The 18,616-nt window shown below is 42.8% G+C and overlaps 1 protein-coding gene across 23 annotated transcripts in view; it reads left to right on the top strand.

Annotated features, from left to right (window-relative positions):
• Window positions 1-817: 817 nt before the first annotated feature.
• The window catches only part of ptprt (protein tyrosine phosphatase receptor type T), an 845,816-nt gene continuing 828,017 nt past the window's right edge, over window positions 818-18,616 (top strand). For 9 of the 23 annotated variants that reach the window (XM_062979724.1, XM_062979726.1, XM_062979725.1 and 6 more), the window contains exon 1: window positions 818-1,097. In XM_062979724.1, coding sequence (XP_062835794.1) covers window positions 1,028-1,097 — 70 coding nt within the window. In that variant the 5' untranslated portion in view covers window positions 818-1,027. The remainder of the gene's footprint in view (window positions 1,098-18,616) is intronic. The other 14 variants (XM_062979729.1, XM_062979728.1, XM_062979733.1 and 11 more) reach the window with 3 other exon arrangements.

Raw genomic sequence — 18,616 nt, 5'->3', positions numbered from 1 at the left:
GTTCAGAAGAAATGCTTCATCAGGAGGGAACCTCCCGCTGCGCCGGGACAAAGCGGAGGGAGAGGGAGCCAAGCGGCTGAGGCGAGGCGAGGGGTTCGCAGCCAACGCGTCGTCCGAGTTTCATGACGGACAAATACTCTTCTCAGCGGGGAACGCCTGCCAAGCGCTCGGGAAACTTGGCTCTTCGCAGGGGTGCCACGCCGCCTCCCTCTCCACAGACTCTCAAGGGAGAAAAACGGAGTCGGAGCGAGGAAGGGCTCTCTTCTGGCGCTCCTCGTTCTCCCGCGACTTAAAACAAAACAAAACGTCCCTCAGAGGGACTAGAAGCGACTTCGCCTGTGGCAGAGAGAGGAAGGAAAGAGAAAGAGAGGAGAAACCAGTCCTCTCAGCCTGGATCCGCGCACCTCTCTTCCCCGACGTACTTGGAGAGGAGCGCTCTCTCTCTCTCTCTCTCTCTCTTTCTCTTTTTCTCCCGCTCTCCCTCGCAATTCCTCTCTCAAACGTTGCGCGTGAAATGACGGCGGAGGGGCCCGCCCCCTTTTTTTCCGCCTGGTGCCAAAATAACTGCAAAACGGGGGAGTTCAGAGGCTGAAGTGGTCTCCTCCCCATTCCCCCGCCACCCCGTAAGAGAACCAGAGGAGAGAGGGAGAAAAGGCACGCGTTAGGACTCGGGGGAAACCGCGCGCGCGCTCTCTCCCTCCCTCCCCTCTCAATCTCTCTCTCTCCCCCCCTCCCTTGGCCCCCTCCCTCCCTCCCTCCCACCTCCTCTTCCTCGCGCGTCTTCAATCAGCTCGGGCTGCTCGTCAGATGAGCGCGAGCGCAGGCTCCAGCCGCGCGCCACAGCGAGAGAGAGGCGGGCGGAGAGGGACCCGCTCCTAACTCACTCCCGGGGCTTGACCCGATGCGAGGGATGTTGGCGAGGCGCGCGGAGACTCCTCGGCTCCTCGGCTCCGGTTCTTGCTGCTGCTGCTGCCGCCGCCGCCGCCGCTGCTGTGGGAAGCACGGGATGTGAACTCCCTGCAAAAGCATGACTAGGATTGCGTCGCTTGCCATTCTTTTGCAGCTCTTGCGGACCACCGGGGGACAGGGCTTCGCAGGTAAGGCTCGGGCTGGAGGGAGCTTGGAGCGAAATGCCCAACCAGGCTCAAGGCTTGGCTTTTGAACTCCGCCTGCGCTTTGGGAGAGAAGAGAAGGGACGGGCGGCGATGCCTTTCGCCTCGGTCGGTCCCCTGTTCTGCCTTCCGCGCCGCTCCATCCTATAGCCATGCCTTCCATCTTTCGGGTCTTTCAAAAATCTGTGTTGTGTTGGAAGTCACTTGGTTTGGGTTCGCTGGCTGCACCGTCTTGGGTTGTATGAGGTTGCGGTGTTGAGAGCTTTATTGTCAACCGAAACACAGGGCAAGATGATAGATAGATAGATACAGTAGAGTCTCACTTATCCAAGCCTCTGGATTATCCAAGCCATTTTTGTAGTCAATTTTTTCAATACATCGTCATATTTTGGTGCTAAATTAATAAATACAGTAATTACAACATAACATTATTGCGTATTGAACTACTTTTTCTGTCAAATTTGTTATATAACATGATGTTTTGGTGCTTAATTTGTAAAAATCATAACCTAATTTGATGTTTAATAGGCTTTTCCTTAATCCCTCCTTATTATCCAAGATATTCACTTATCCAAGCTTCTGCCGGCCCGTTTGGCTTGGATAAGTGAGACTCTACTGTATATAGATAGATACACACATATACACATATGCATATTGCCTTGCATTCCAGCTCTCAAGTTTTGTCTAGCAATTTTCCTCCAGATCTTAAAAGAGAAAAGCACACACCAACACTGAAAAAGCATCCAGGTTCCACACTAATAACCCATTTATCTGGGCATAAGTCCTGTTTGACTGAATGAGAATACTTCTGAGTAGTCCTGTACTGGATACATGTTTACCCAGAGATGGACAATGGGCGTTCTCCAAGGAAAGTACATGAGAGGCTTTGCACCCTTGTCTGAAAGGTCTGGATATCTCTGTAAGGAATGTTATTGCTTCAATACACATCTGAGAGCAAATCCAATGAAGTCTTTGGCTTCAGAAATGGAACTTCAATCTAAATGAATAGCTTTCTTTCTTTTCTTTGACATCCTTGTAGATTCGCCCTTAAAAGACTGGGTTTCTTTTGCGACTTGTGTGATCTTGAAAGCGTGCCTTCATTCTTGGAGTCAAGACACTCTGGTCCTTTTTATAGTAAACAGTTGGTATCCATCAAAGGAGGGGGAAGAGTGCCAAATATGTCAAAAATGTGTGACATGAGGACTGGGAGTCCAACTGCACCTTTAATCATAACTTGGGCAGCCCATTTAGAAGTCCGCTGGGTTATTTTCCCCTTCCTTATTTAGACCTTGGAATCTAAACAGTTGGCATAACTTTGGATGGTTGGGAATTTGGGCTGGTGCCTCTTTCACACTTGTCAAAATCTGTCCCTGGGGAGCTGTGTCTTGGAGCACACAGAGCTAAAAAATAGAAGCTTCTAATTTCCAGTTGGATTTTTTTTTCCTGATTGAGTATGGTTCTGACACCTTTGGGAACATTTGTACACTTTTGTGATGCTACTCTGGACCAGTGTATGTGCATCCAAGGCGGTTCAAAATTAGGTCATACTTTGAAAGTAATAGCCATCTCAGTTTAGAGTGAAGATTCAGTTTTGCTCTGGTGTTCATAGAAAAGGTTTATGTCTATGTCTGTCTGCTTATGATGTGCCTTTGAGATTGACTCCTACTGGAACTTTCAAGTTTAATCAAACTTTAGGAGAGAGTTTTTTTCCTGCTTTGGTTAAGAAAACACTGAACTATCAAAGAATTTTCATCTCTGCTTTCCTAAATATCATTGTATTAGGGAACCTTGCAAACAAGGAGATCATAAACCTGAAACAAATCTTTAGATGTCAGTAAAGCCTTTCAAGGGAAGTTTATGCAGAATTTCTGAGAGTGGAAGTGACCTTACTAAGCTTTGTGAAGTACCGAGTGATATGTGTAGTGTGCACTTTAGGCTAACTGAGGAATACTACAACCTATCTTGAATGACAGGGAATTGCATATGTTCTTAGGTGAATTTTTTTTTTTTAAAAAAAAACTGAAAAGGTATCAATTTGCTAAACCTGTTCCCTTGCTGTGGGTGTTTTATGAAGCTCCAAGCACTACTGTGCAGTCCTGTACTTGCCTACTCTGATGTAAGTCCCACTGAGTTCAATAAGATTCACTCCCAGCAGACTGAATTTAGGCTCGTACTCTAAAGTGTTCCCATCAAAGAGCTTATTCAATGTCTAAATTCCAAGTCATATTACTTTGAATCTGGTTGTCGAATGCTAAACTTATTAACTGATGTTCAAGGGATTTGCTCTATCATAATACTGCTGTGTGTGCAATATAAACCCCTAACTTTATCTTGACCATGTTTCAATTTTGATGGAACTTCATTGCCAGTTTAGACATTTGCTTAGAGTTACAGGTGGAAGAGTCTAATTATGACCATGGTTATGTGCATATTTATTATGAATTGGATTCCATTGCAACTGATAGAAATTGAATATTTCATGTTAAGATTCTAGATGTTCTTTAGGACATATCAAGGACTGACCTCGTAAATGGATGGGCAGCAATAGTATTAAAGAAATGAAAGGGAGTATACTTGATAGCCCATCCTCAGGCAATACAACCATATTTTTCATTACGTATTTCAAAGTAAGTATGCACACTTTATGAGGAGGACGAGAAGGATATGGCACAAAAAGGCCAGAGGTGGGAGAGGCTGAACAAAAGCAATTATACAAATGAAAGTGGATTGGTCAACAAGGATTTGTGAACAGATCAGAAGCCTCCATGATCATTGTTTGCAAAGGAAGAAAGTCAGTGTTTGCTCTGTGTGATGGGGAACATCACCTTTCATCCCTTCCTTCAGCCTTGCTGCTCAAAAAAGATAAAAGAGGTTTATTTATAGAAATAAACATGACTCGGTTGGTGAGCGTTTTCCAGAAATGAGACTACAGCGAGTGTTATGTCTTTCATTTTTAAGATTACACTTAACCACTGAAGACTTAATGCCCTGTAACCAATTTGCGCAGCTAATGCTCAGATAATGAAAGCAAGATGGGAAAAAAATCTTCAAGAACTCTGCACCTCTCTGATGGATTTTCATATTGAACCATATGAAAGCTTCCATCTGTCGCAGCCAGTTCACTTCCCTGGTTGTCCATCAGATGGTGCTGCCTCCACAACTATTAGAAGAAAGCAATTGTAGATTTTAGTACAGTACATTGTCATTGAACTGTGGTGTGCTTTCAGGTATTTGCCCGCTGGTCTTTTGTCAAAACGTCCAGCATATCTACTTATGCAAAGTTGTCTGGTGTACCTTTGGTGATCTGGAAAAAATGGAAAGAAAAATGCAAATTATTCTATACATCTAAGGAAAAGAGAATGTAAATGTTGACCAAGTCCTGCTTGCATCTCTCCCACTTTAAAAATTTGGTGTACCTACCTAAGCCCTCATGGCTCTTTTAAAAGGTTTGTTCTGAGTGTCAACTGAGTGTCAAATGAATGGAAATGTTTGGCTGCTAGGGAAAGGGTGTTGTAGTAGCATAGCAGTCCTAGAAAAACTCACCTAGAATCCTTTTCATAGCATTTTCAGCAGTAGGTGAAGATACATAATTGTCCTTGACTTTTAAACTCTGTGATCTTATTTGTAGCAATGATATGAATTCAATTTTTCTCTGCTGGAAATTAATATTTTAAAATTGCCTCCAGCCTTGTTTCATTGGGAAAGGTCTTATGGACTAACTACATGTTGATTAATGTTGTGGCTTATAGCTACATTGAGGAATTTAAAGTATTTAATCCTATGATCAATGTTCACTGTGATTCACATCCACAAGGATGATAGGCTTATTATTTTTCTCTTTCTGCACAATGTTAATAGACATGTCAATAAGATTCCCCTTCCCAGTGTTAGTCAAGCAGCTTGACTGAGAAGGGAGTTCACCTGGAGTGGTGCTGCGGAGAAAATTTCTTCTATATATCACTGTCCTGGTGGAAATTTCTGTCTTTTACTTAAGATTTATTATTAAATATTATCTTATGAAATGTGGCTTGTAGCCAAAAAAGTTGTAACATGTACTTAGAGTTTGGCAGCAATTTTCAGAAATCCTTTTCAGAGTTGGGACCGTAAGGATTCCAGTCCAATCCCCTGCCATGCAGGAATCTATGACTAAAACATTCCCCAAAGATGTCTGTCCAACCTCCATTTAAATACATCCAAAGAAGAAGAGTGCACCACCTAGGTTAGTTCAAACATTTTTATATTAAAGTATTTCCTCCTAATGTTTAGGGGAAATGTGCTTTCTTGTAATTTGAATCCATTGGTTCATGTTCTAGTCTCTAGAGCAGCAGAACTATGTTTGCTTTACCTTCAAAATGATATCCCTTAAGATATTTAAAGATAGCTGTTTTCACCTCTTTTCTGCTGTACTGGTCTCCCAAGAACTTTTTTTGTTGCTTTGAGTCTTCAAACTTGTTTAGTATAAAAGTTTGATTGGAAAGTAATATACCAGAAATGGTACAGCAGAATGTTTCTGCAGCTGCATATTATATCTGCCAATAAGGAAGCCTGTGGAACTTGAATAGGGGAAGTTCAGTCAGATCAGTTAAATCACTCTGATCTAGCATCCAGTTTCATGAATTGATTAAGCAGATGCCTCTAGGAATCCCAGAAGCAAGATGTGACGGCAATGAACTTCATATGTTCTGCTTCCACTAATGCTGTTGAGTAGCATACATTATCTGTTCATAGATTTTCCATTTAGTCATGTCAGATTTGGCCCTGACATATGATTTTCCTGAATTTATCTGTTTTTGAAGTTTGAATTGACAATTCAAATGTTTTGAACTTCCACTTCCATGATACTTCTGTCTAGGATTTATGGGAGTTGCAGGTTTACAAACCTGGAATTGCAATGTTTCACATCTCTATTCTAAAGTCACTTGTGCGGGTGGTTAGCATAATAAATAAATATATAATAAAAACTTTATTTATAGACCGCCCTCTCTCCCCGAGGGGACTCAGGGTGGCTTACATACAAAAAGAGAAACATTCAATGCCATAATCATATTAATACACATCAAAATAATACAATAATACAATACAACATCAGTAAGCTTAAGACAATTAAAGAGAATTAAAGTTAAAATAAAGAAGAATACAAATACTCAAATAAAACATCATTACACTAGTAACATAATTGCATGAAAAGCATGTACCCTGGATTATTGAATGAATAAAATGCATAGAAAATGGCTATCATCGGTTGTGGTTTGAAATATACCTCCGCAGCCATAGGATACAAATGAATTAGTCAGCATTCCAATGAGGATGATTTGGGGTATGCTAGTCCTCCTCCACTCTAAGGTGCATAACTGTGTTATGCACTTTAAGACCATGAAGTCCATAAAGAAGAGGTGTCAAATTCATTTTCACCAAGGGCCACACCAGTCTCATGGTTGCTTTCAAAGGGTCATTTGTAATTGCAAGACTGTATAAATGCCCTGGCTTTGAAAGCCTCATGGGCCATATGAAAATGTGGCAGGTTGGATTCGGCCCACGGGCCTTGTGTTTGACATGTGTGCCATAAAGCATGCAATGTGTGATGACAGTCAATTCAGAGATAAGTCTTTGGAAGTTCCAACATAATGTAACCCCCTACAATGAATTTTGAAAACCTCTTAAAACATTTCACCCATTGTGTGAGTTAGTATTTACAGAATGGGTGAAAACAGATGACCATTTACCAGATAGAAACATGTTACACTTAGCATTTAGCCACATGGAAAGCTAGGACAGCGTTTCCTGTATATCAACACCTCATAAGACAGAAAGGATGAGTTGAAATACATGTGACTGCTTGGCAGGATGCTTCATAGTATGAAACATCATTCCTTTGTATTCTTTGGCTGCTACAGTTTCCTTATAGCAATTCTGTTGCAATTTCTTATCATGTATATGTACTTGTAAAGTATCTATATTCTATCACTGCTTACAGATTGATAGAAAATATTTCTTCATGTTGAACATTTAGCTTTTCCTTTAAGCTTTCAAAATGTATTCTGTGGTTGTCACTTAGCTTATTTTTGAAGCTGAAAATAATAAATATGCAGCAAAACATTTTTGGTACAATTCATGCCCCAAATCTGAATTTATTAAGCATTAGAAATGAGATCTCCAGGAAATGAAATAACTGAGTTGGATCCAACATTTATCTCCTAGACATGGAAGGGTTCCTTCTTCCTGCAGAGGCATCTGATCTAGTGAAACATTTCTGCAGGCAAAATAAAAGAAAAGGCCAATTTTGCTAATTTTCTCTGTTTTTTAGGAGATGCTATTGGTGGACATATGTGTGTGTTTGCATGCAGACATGTCTGTGTTTAAACAGCTCTTACACAGCAATGTGTTCATTCTCTTTGTATGTGCCATGGGTTAGTTTTAACAAATTATTTTGTTCTGACTAGCATATAGAATCATAGAATTGTAGAGTTGGAAGAGACCTCATGGGCCATCCAGTCCAACCCCCCTGCCAAGAAGCAGGAAATCGCATTCAAAGCACCCCCAAATGTCATTGATACTTTTAATCAGGGGAGAGGATCAGTAGTGCTTATCTTTTGAACATGTCTATGAATAGGAAGGTAAAGGAAATTCTCAGATTTTTGGTGCAGTAACTCATATTTCTATATTGTAGTATTATTTTTCATATAGAAAATTATGTGCAAACATCTGCATGCAAATTTTGCACAGAATATGTTGATACTTCAAAATAGTCTTTGAATACTGTGAAATGGGAAGAAAATTACTGAATTTGCACATCATTATATTCAAGAAAAAGCTTAGTGAAGAATCACATTCTTTACAGTATGATAACTTGATTTAGAGCTTGAAAAGTTCCTTTTAATTGGAAGGTGACATGTCGGCGATAACAGAGCAGCTATAGCATGATACTGCACATTTCCACTTCTTCATGGGATCTGTTAGCTTAACTGTTGTTTTCTTCCCTTCTTGGCTACCTCATCTTAAGCAAAAATAAAAGATCAATTAATGCTTAAATGTGGTTGCAAATTTGTATCCCTTTTTTATAACTTGAGGCAATTGCATTTTGTACATGAAAAGACAAATGCTTAAAGTATTTCCACAGATCTTTTTTGTCTTGTTCCTGACTAGCTTCAAGCCATCTCTTCTGGCCACTGTTCAAGTTGCGGGGCCTCTGCAGCATGCCATCCTTTATTCTTTCTTTTTAACAGAATGGTGTGTGTTAAACAATTATTACAGAATATTGAAGTATTTTTAAAGGATGTCTATTAGTCACCATGGAAACTACTGCCAAAAAGGTAGGCAAGACCTTTATGGCTCTTACAGAGCAGGGATTAGGGCAAAGGCTATTTCTTTTTCCAACTACTATCAATGATGTGGACTTAAATCTATTGCTACTAATAGACTACAACTGATCTGAGCATTGGTTGCTTTGAAAATACTTTCAGTATGTAGAAGGAACGATGTGTTTGTATTTTCCTTTCTAAATTTCTTGCTTAGATGTCCACCTGAGGGCTGAATTGCACAGTACATTATATTTGTACTAAGAAGTTTAGGATCACTTTGGTTTTTATACCAAACACACATTAGTAGTCCTGATCCAGATTGGGACCTTGATGTATTACTGGGATAGTTTGTACTTCAGATCTCCCCCCCCACACACACACACCTTACCAACAGATTAGAAGCAAAGGTAATGGTGGGACCTTCACCGGTGCTAGACACCTTATTTCAGAGAAGTTGCATTGCTGAAAAGGGGAGTTTTCAGTTTATGTTTGATTTGCCTTCCTGTTCTTGCAATGTAAATTTAGACTGATGTAATCAGGCAGTCAGTCTCATAGGAAATCACTAAAGACCAGAGAGATTTATTCTGAAAGAGTTGAAGTAGCCACAGATGCAATGATTTCACTCAACCTTTCCCCAAGTTTGAAAAAAATTAAATAGGAAAATATCTGTCATCCATGCTAGAGAAATCACTGTCTTCAAAATGACAAGTCTCCAGTTATGCATCCTCAACTTAAGCAAGCAGAGGAAAGCCTTTCCAGTCACACCAAAATTTCGGTGTCTTCATTCTCCCTCATGCATTCACATCTAATTAAGCAGATGGAACCTATTTCTCTGAGGCACGATTTCAGCTTCTTCCTCTTCCTCATGCCACACACTTCTGAGCAGTGAAAGGAAACAAATTCTCCAAATGATGGCAAGATTTTTGCCCCTTCTCTCCAATGTTATTTCTAAACATATAAAAGAAATTCCTTCCTTCCAGTAAAAGCAAGACTGCTTGCTTGCTCTCTTTTTGCATTGTGGGTGAGACTTTCCTCTGTTTATCTTTTTCTAGAAAATGTAAATTTGAAATGTTATAAATGGAGGCAACACAAATTGATATTTGCTTGTCCATAAGAGAAAAGGCATAGAATCCTTCAGACATTAAGCATCTTTCTTTTACTCTTGCACTGTCACCGAATAACTTGATAACTAAGGACAAAAACAATGTTAATTGTATTTTATCTAAATGAATGGACAAAGGCAAAGACAACTCTACTCTGCAAAGACAATTATACTTAACCAAGTCTCTAGACATTTATCATATTGTTTTCTAGAACTTCCTGAAAAGTACGTTCATGAACAAAACTGTGAATACCTTAAGAATTCACAAATGTAGGAGTCCCCTGGTGGCACAGCGGGTTAAACTGCTGAGCTGCAGAACTTGTTAACCGAAAGCTCAGTGGTTCGAATCCGGGGAACAGTGTGAGCTCCCACTGTTAGCCCCAGTTTCTACCAACTTAGCGGTTCGAAAACATGCAAATGTGAGTAGATTAATAGGTACCACAATGGTGGGAAGGTAACGGCACTCCATGCAGTCATGCTGGCCACATGACCTTCCTTTACCTTTACCTATACAAATGTACACTGATTTGAAAGAAATGGAACTCGGTAATGTTTCCTAAATAGATTCAGCCAATCCAGTAATGTTGCAAGTAATTGTTCCAATGTTTTTTCTACAACCAGGAAAAAATGCACTAACCACTTAAATGAATGGAAAATGATGTATCTTATTCTAATCCCCCACTTTTAAGCAGTATTGCCAAGTTTGATGCTTTGACACACCATGGTTGCCATATTTAATTATTGTTTGAATTAAACATATTATGCAGCTTATTTTTGCCCAATAAGAGGGAATAAGTGCTTCAGATATTCCTGCAACTGCTGGTTTGTATCCACTTGGTAGCAAATTTAGAATTTCCATTTGGTGAATGTGCTTTGAAGATGTTCTTTCAGTGTTGCTAGAAATCACTTATCTCTGAACAGGTTCCATATATCTGGGGAAATGTTTAAATGACCAAATAACCTCTGTAATGCTGGTATGTCTTCTTCTCTTATTCCAGGCTAGCTGGGGTGGGAGTGCTACCTGTTACCTCCAGCCTTTCAAGATAAAGAGCAGAGAAGCTTAGCTGCTGGTCTTCCTCTAACCTGCCACTTTCAGGCGATGAGGTTAGAAAGGGCAGGTACATAGCTTCCACTTGTGGTTTGCCTGTGATTCATAAAACTGCTTAGGCTTGAGCGATCCATGAAAAAATTGATTCTAAACTCGTTTCAAAAGTATGGGGCGCCAGCGTTTCGTTTCTGATGTCATTTCCAAATTTTGCCCCCCAAAAAATTCGAAATTAACGAAAATTCATTATTTTCTAAATTAATTCGTTAATGGCGGACGCGCATGCGCAGCGGCCAAAAAAAAAACAGCATGAGGGGAGATTTTACAGGACTCTCCCGCCCTCATTTTTTGAGTGATCTTCTTCAAACTTGGTACAGTGGTAGAACACATTTAACACTGATAGCTCACCAAAATTTGGAACGTTTCCCTTATCCTCTGATTTTTGGCGAATTTTCATAGCTTTTATAATAAACCATTTTTTAATAATTGCAGAAATCTGTTCCTGGTTTGAAAGTCTTATTTCCTGTTTCATTGGGTTGTCTTTACTGTGAAAGTCATTGTTCTACTTCAGAAACTTTGTTTTTGTGGCTGAAACTTTGTTAAATTGGTGGACCAAACCATAATATGTTCCATCCATGTCGCTTGCACAAAGTTCAGGCAGTGTCATAGATTTTGCCATGTTTCTATGACAGAACCAATTAGGAAATGACATTTATCACCCAGGAACAGAAATCATAGTACACCATCAAATCCTTCCTGACAGATGGCCATCAGCCTCTGAATAAGGAAATTAGTTCCTGGTTTGAAAGTGCTATTTCCTGTTCCATTGGCTTTTCTGGGCTGAGAGTGTGTGACTTGCCCAAGTGGGTGGCAGAGTGGGGAATCATGCCACAATTGGAGTCCAAAATTCAAACCTCTTCCTCCCTCCTTCTCTCTAAACTTCTCATACCTTCCAAGAATTCACATACTGTTTGAAAGTTTGGTCAAGATGGTCAGAGGAGGGCAACTAAAATGATCTAGGGTCTGGAGAACAAGCCCTATAAGGAGTGGCTTGAAGAACTGGGCATGTTTAGCCTGCAGAAAAGAAGGCTGAGAGGAGACATGATGTATAATATGTGAGGGGAAGTCATAGAGAGGAGGGAGCAAGCTTGTTTTCTGCTGCCCTGCAGACTAGGACACTGAACAATGGCTTTAAACTACAGGAAAGGAGATTTCACCTGAACATTAGGAAGAACTTCCTCACTGTGAGCTGTTCAGCTGTGGAACTCTCTCCCCGGGCTGTGGTGGAGGTTTCTTCTTTGGAGGCTTTTAAGCAGAGGCTGGATGGCCATCTGTTGGGAGGGATTGGATGGTGTCTTCCTGCCTGGCAGAAGGGGTTGGGCTGGATGGCCCACGAGGTCTCTTCCAACTCTACTGTTCAATGACGCTATGATTCTAAGTGAGGACAAAAGGGGGTGGGGAATGTTAAGAGGAGAGAGGGCCTGGAACACCTGGGAATTGTAGTTTGCAAGTGGGCATAGTACTATTGGAGAAACGTTTGCTTCAGCCCAATGCTTTTATAAATGGTCAATATTCAGAGGCTTCGTTCTCCTGCATTTTGAAAGCTATTATGATGAAATTTGCCAGAATGGAAGCAAAAATTAAGTACTCTTAGCCTATCTAGTTTCATAATGTTTGACCCATCCACTGATTTTTGGGGATTTCTGAAGCAACATTTTTTTAAAATGTTAGCAGATCGATAGCCACACCTCCCTGTCCTTCTTCCTTCCACTTTGATTGGCTTGCTAAGGCTTCTGGGAAATGGAGTTTTTTCTCTCGTTATGGCGAATTGCTTCATTAATGGTCAATATTCAGAGGCTTCGTTCTCCTGCATTTTGAAAGCTATTATGATGAAATTTGCCAGAATGGAAGCAAAAATTAAGTACTCTTAGCCTATCAAGTTTCATAATGTTTGACCCATCCACTGATTTTTGGGGATTTCTGAAGCAACATTTTTTTAAAATGTTAGCAGATCGATAGGCACGCCTCCCTGTCCTTCTTCCTTCCACTTTGATTGGCTTGCTAAGGCTTCTGGGAAATGGAGTTTTTTCTCTCGTTATGGTGAATTGCTTCATTAATGGTCAATATTCAGAGGCTTCGTTCTCCTGCATTATGAAAGCTATTATGATGAAATTTGCCAGAATGGAAGCAAAAATTAAGTACTCTTTGCCTATCAAGTTTCATAATGTTTGACCCATCCACTGATTTTTGGGGATTTTTGAAGCAACATTTTTTTTAAATGCTAGCAGATCGATGTCCATGCCTCTCCCTCCTTCCCTCTTCCGCTCTGATTGACTGAGAGGCATGCCAACATGGCTTCTCTTCTCAGAGGGGCTACAGCTTCATCCGAAGACATCAGAAACAAACGAAAAAAGGTACTTTTATTATTCAAATATTTGTAAGGGCAGTGAGCAGATGGTTCAATATTAATTCAAAATTGCTTACAAAACGAATTTTTAACGAATTTAATGAAATAACGAAAAATTTGCTCTAGCCTAGATGGAATTGGTGGAGGGAATAGGTTTATTTTGTCTATTAAAAATACAGCCTATTAGATCTTGGATAAGCGGCCTTGAATTTGAAGAGCTTGGTGCAAAAAATGTATATATGAAGAGGAAACCTACTTTATCTTGGGGAAATTAATATTTGGTAAGCAGATTTATGGCTTTCACCCATCAGTACTAACTGATCATTATAAAGATCTGAAAGACGTGTACTACCTTACATAGGCCTTTAAAAATTCAGGGCAAGGGTTATGATTAAATATCTTTCAGAATCCTATTACATTCTATCTCCATGACTGTATAAATATGTGTTATGCCTTTGATACATTCAAAGTATTGCATCTGAAGTGAGCTTATATTCATGAAAGCTCATTCAAAAATAAAAACCAGTTAGTTTTAAAAATTTGGTCACTTTCCCCCCTTCCCCTTCATTTCTCCTTTTTATATCTCATTGAAGGAGTTCAGTGAAATGTGTAGAAACACACTTTTACAAAGATTGAAGGGCACCACTGAGCACCTCCAAATAGTTTTGGACAATAGCTTGCATCAGTGCTAGCCAGCATAGCTAGGTAGTTAGGGACTTGGTTAAGGTGCAATGTGTGGACACCAACTGGAGAGCAGTTCTATTTGAGGCAAGTGAATGTTGCCTTTTCCAAACTGCACTGTTTGTGGCCCCACCAAAGCTTGTTAACGTTGTTGAGTCATGACTTACAAATGATAAGGATTGAAAGTAATTTCTACGTTTTCATTTGGTCTTTTTCTCCACCCTCCTCCTTTGCAAGCTTACAACGTTCTTGGAACCCATAATAATTGGATATTAATATATGATACTGGTTAAATTGTATGTTGGATTTTCCCCACAACAGTGGGCTTGCCTTGCTCTTTGTACTGTGTGATCTTATTATACACACTTTCCCTTTCTTAGACTCTTTTAATAAATGCTTACGTCTCATCATGTGGCATCATTTTGTGCACTGCTTCACCCCTTCCACTGCCCATTTTAATAAAGGTTCTGCTTTTTCCTTTGGGCAGCCATTCTCTTGCACTTGGGCTTTACTTTAACATTGTTGGAAGGTCATGTCTATTAAAATATAGTGGCACTCTTACTAATGAATAATATTCCGCATATAAACAATTACTTTTTCATGACTCAGAGCTCAGTTGCCTGGCTGTATTATTGCATAAGCTCCTCCTGCTGCTATTAAACCAAGCAAGATCATAATTCTTTTATGGGGAAAGAAAATTGTTATGTCTAATCTAAACTAAGTATATCACATCTATCTTTTAATCAGAGCTTCTGTCCCCCCACCCTTCTAATAGCAGATAAGTGCATATAATCTCATTATGCAGTAATTCCAAAATGCAAGAAATGCTGAAAACCAGATCCTGGTGCATTAAATGATATCGGGAAAAAGCTTGTGATGACTTAATTGATATATGATGCAGCCCTTTGCTTCAAACTATGCCAGTACTTATTTATTATCTGTCATTACACAGTACACAGGAGGCTGGAGGGTTATGGAGACTGCAGGGTGGGGGAAGGGAATGGGTGTGAAAGGATGCCAATCTATAACAGAAAACTAGTAAACCAAATAGCATCGTTTGGACCAGGGGAAGAGAAAGGGAAAGGACAGCGTGATAGGGGAGGAGGGTGTTCTGATGGGTGGGGAGACCCTATAGAGGTGGTGTCTGGGAGGGGGAGATACGGGAAAGGGAGACCAAATCATTTAATTCAGCCTAGGGTTTTTGGTAGGACATTAATAGTTCCAAAACGGTCTCCTGACATAGCTAATCTGGGTAGCCAGGATGGCGGTCCCTCCAGGTTAAAGGTGGTGCTGTTTAATGCCAGGTCAGTGAACGGGAAGACATCTTTCATCCAAGACCTCATCTTGGATGAGCATGTAGACCTGGCATGTATTACGGAGACCTGGCTGGACGAGATGGGAGGAGTTAATCTCACCCAGCTCTGCCCGCCGGGTTATTCCGTACAGCACCAGCCGAGATCTGGAGGGAGGGGAGGTAGGGTCGCGGTGGTCTATAAGGATTCCATCCCCCTGACCAGGTGCCCTGTCCCACAGTCGACCATGTTTGAATGTGTCCACCTGAGGGTGGGAGACCGGGACAGATTAGGGATTCTGTTAGTGTACCGAACACCCCGCTGCACTACAGTCTCTCTGCCTGAGCTAGCTGAGGTGGTCTCGGGCCTGGCATTGGAGTCCCGGTGGCTCATAGTGCTGGGGGACTTCAATGTCCATGCCGAGACCAACCTCTCAGGTGCAGCTCAGGACTTCATGGCCGCCATGGCAACCATGGGGCTGTCCCAATTAGTAACAGGCCCCACCCACAGTGCGGGACACACACTGGACTTGGTCTTCTGTCAGGGATGGGAGGAAGGTGGCGGTGTGGAGGAGCTCACCACCACTCCGTGGCCATGGACCGACCATCACCTGATCAGGTTTAGACTTACTGCGCCCCCCAACCTCTGCAGGGGTGGTGGACCTAAAATGGTCTGCCCCGGGAGACTTATGGATCCAGAAGGATTCCTGATGGCTCTTGGGGAATTTCCCGCCTCCTCGGCAGGTGATCCTGTTGATGCTCTGGTCTCTCTCTGGAATGGAGAGATGACTAGGGCAATAGACACGATCGCTCCGGAGCGTCCCCTCTCGAGTAACCGAGCTAAACCAGCTCCTTGGTTTACTGAGGAGCTGGCAGCGATGAAGCGAAAGAAGAGGGAACTAGAGTGCGTGTGGCGATCAGAGTATAACGAGTCAGACCGAACACGGCTAGGCTCCTATCTTAGGGCATATGCCGTGGCAATCAAAGCTGCAAGGAGAGTCCACCTTGCGGCCAACATTGCGGCTGCACAGAACCGTCCAGCGGCGCTGTTCCATGTCATCAGAGGGTTGTTAACTCCCACCAATCAAGGTGGGAGCCCTGATAACTCGGCAGCCCGCTGTGAAGCATTTGCTCGGTTCTTTGCGGACAAAGTCGCTCTGATCCGTTCCGACTTTGACACCATATTAACGGCAGTCTCTGAGGATGTAACGAGTGCACCTGCTTGTCCAGTTTTGTTGGATTAATTTCAATTGGTTGGGCTCGAGGATGTGGACAAGATCCTTGGAGAGGCGAGACCGACCACATGCATCCTGGACCCCTGCCCATCCTGGCTGGTGAGAGAAGCCAGAGGGGGTTTGGCTGAGTGGGTGAAGGTGGTGGTGAATGCCCCTTCGGGAGGGCAAGTTTCCAGCGAGCCTAAAAATGGCTGTGATCAAGCCGCTGTTGAAAAAGCCATCATTGGATCCCACTCAATTCGGAAACTTTCGGCCTATTTCCAATCTCCCCTATTTGGGCAAGGTCTTGGAACCTGTGGTTGCTTCGCAGCTCCAGGGATTCTTGGTTGACCCTGATTTTCTGGATCCGGCACAGTCTGGCTTCAGGCTGGGGCATGGTACCGAGACAGCCTTGGTCGCCTTAGTCGATGATCTTCGCCGGGAACTGGACAGCGGGAGTGTGTCCCTGCTGGTTCTGCTGGACCTCTCAGAAGCCTTCGATACCGTCGATCACGGTATCCTTCTGGGACGCCTCGCGGGAATGGGACTTGGAGGTACTGTTTTGCAGTGGCTCCACTCAGTCCTGGAGGGTCGGTCCCAGATGGTGTCATTGGGGGATGCCTGCTCGGACCCACAACCGTTGACTTGTGGGGTCCCGCAGGGCTCTGTATCTGTATCCCATGTTGTTTAACATCTACATGAAGCCACTGGGAGAGATCATCCGGAGTTTCGGGGTAAGATGTCATCTGTACGCAGATGATGTCCAACTCTGTCACTCCTTCCCACCTGTCACTAAGGAGGCTGTCCAGGTCCTGAACCGGTGCCTGGCCGCTGTGTCGGACTGGATGAGGGCCAACAAATTGAAATTGAATCCAGACAAGACAGAGGTCCTCCTGGTCAGTCGGAAGGCCGAACAGGGTACTGTGTTACAGCCTGTGCTGGATGGGGTCACACTCTCCCTGAAGGCGCAGGTGCACAGTCTGGGGGTGATCCTAGACTCATTGTTGAGCCTGGAACCCCAGGTCTCAGCGGTGGCTAGGGGAGCCTTCGCACAATTAAAACTTGTGCGCCAGCTGCGACCGTACCTTGGGAAGCCGGACTTGGCCACGGTGGTCCACGCTCTTGTTACATCCCGTTTAGACTACTGCAACGCACTCCACGTGGGGCTGCCTTTGAAGACTGTTCAGAAGCTTCAATTAGTCCAACGGGAGGCTGCCAGGTTAATAACTGGAGCGGCGTTCAGGGAGCGTACTACTCCTCTGTTACGCCAGCTCCACTGGCTGCCGATTAGCTACCGAGCACAATTCAAGGTGCTGGCTTTAGCCTATAAACCTCTAAACGGTTCCGGCCCAGCTTATCTGTCCGAACGTGTCTCCCGCTTCGACCCACCTCGAAGCTTAAGATCGTCAGATGAGGCCCTGCTCGCGGTCCCATCAGCCTCACAGGTGCGGCTGGTGGGGACGAGAGACAGGGCCTTTTCAGTGGTGGCTCCCCGCCTATTGAAGTCAGGCAGGCTCCCTCCCTCCTGTCTTTCCGAAAGAGGACAAAAACATGGTTATGGGACCAGGCATTTGAGCATGAGTAACAGCAAAAATGAGATAAGAACATATGACCTACTGACAGACCCCACATGAACATGGAAAGTGCCTTAAATGTATATTTAAATGTATAATTATGTATATTTTAATGTATATTATTAATTTTATTGTAATTTTTAATCTTGATGGATTTTTAAATTTGATGACAACTATTTTTAATGTGTATGTTTATATTGTAAGCCGCCCTGAGTCCCCTGATGGGTGAGAAGGGCGGGGTAGAAGTGATGTAATAAATAATAAATAAATAAAAGTAAAGCTTAGGCTGAAACTTAGGCTGTAGTGATCCCTGATGTAACTTTTGCCTATACTGGTAAAGGTTATGCTTTTGGTAGTACAGTGTTCCCTCGCTACTTCACGTTCACTTTTTGTGGACTCTCTGTTTTGCAGTCTTTCCCCTCCCCCCCCCAAAGGGAGATACACATACCTCTGTGTGTGTGTGTGTGTGTGTGTGTGCATGTGTACCTCCGCTTCCGTTCTCCTTCTCCCTCACACAGAAATGGCGGAGGCAGAGGCTCTGCTGAGACCACCCAAGCCCTTCCACCACCTCCTCCTCTCTCAAAGCAGATGGTAAGGAGGGTCTGCAAAGAAGGAAGTAAGGAATCCCCTCCTCTTCCCACAAGCCTCCGCCGCCGCCTCCTCCTCCTCCTCTTCTTCTTCTTCTTCTTCTTCTTCTTCTTCTTCTTCTTCTTCTCCAAAGGGCAGGAGGGACGTCACCACTGGCCCAACCCCCCTCCATATTGGGAGGGAGCCAGGCAGCAAAGAATAGTATATAACTATAGGGTATAAATATTAAAATAAAAATAGCATCCCTACTTCACGGATTTTCATTTATCACGGGTGGTCCTGGAACATAACCCCTACGATAAGT

The sequence above is a fragment of the Anolis carolinensis genome, chromosome 4 (assembly GCF_035594765.1).
Source record: "Anolis carolinensis isolate JA03-04 chromosome 4, rAnoCar3.1.pri, whole genome shotgun sequence".
Classification (NCBI taxonomy): Eukaryota; Metazoa; Chordata; class Lepidosauria; order Squamata; family Dactyloidae; genus Anolis; species Anolis carolinensis.
Note: the sequence above shows the minus strand (reverse complement) of the source record. Positions and strands in the feature narration are given on the sequence as shown.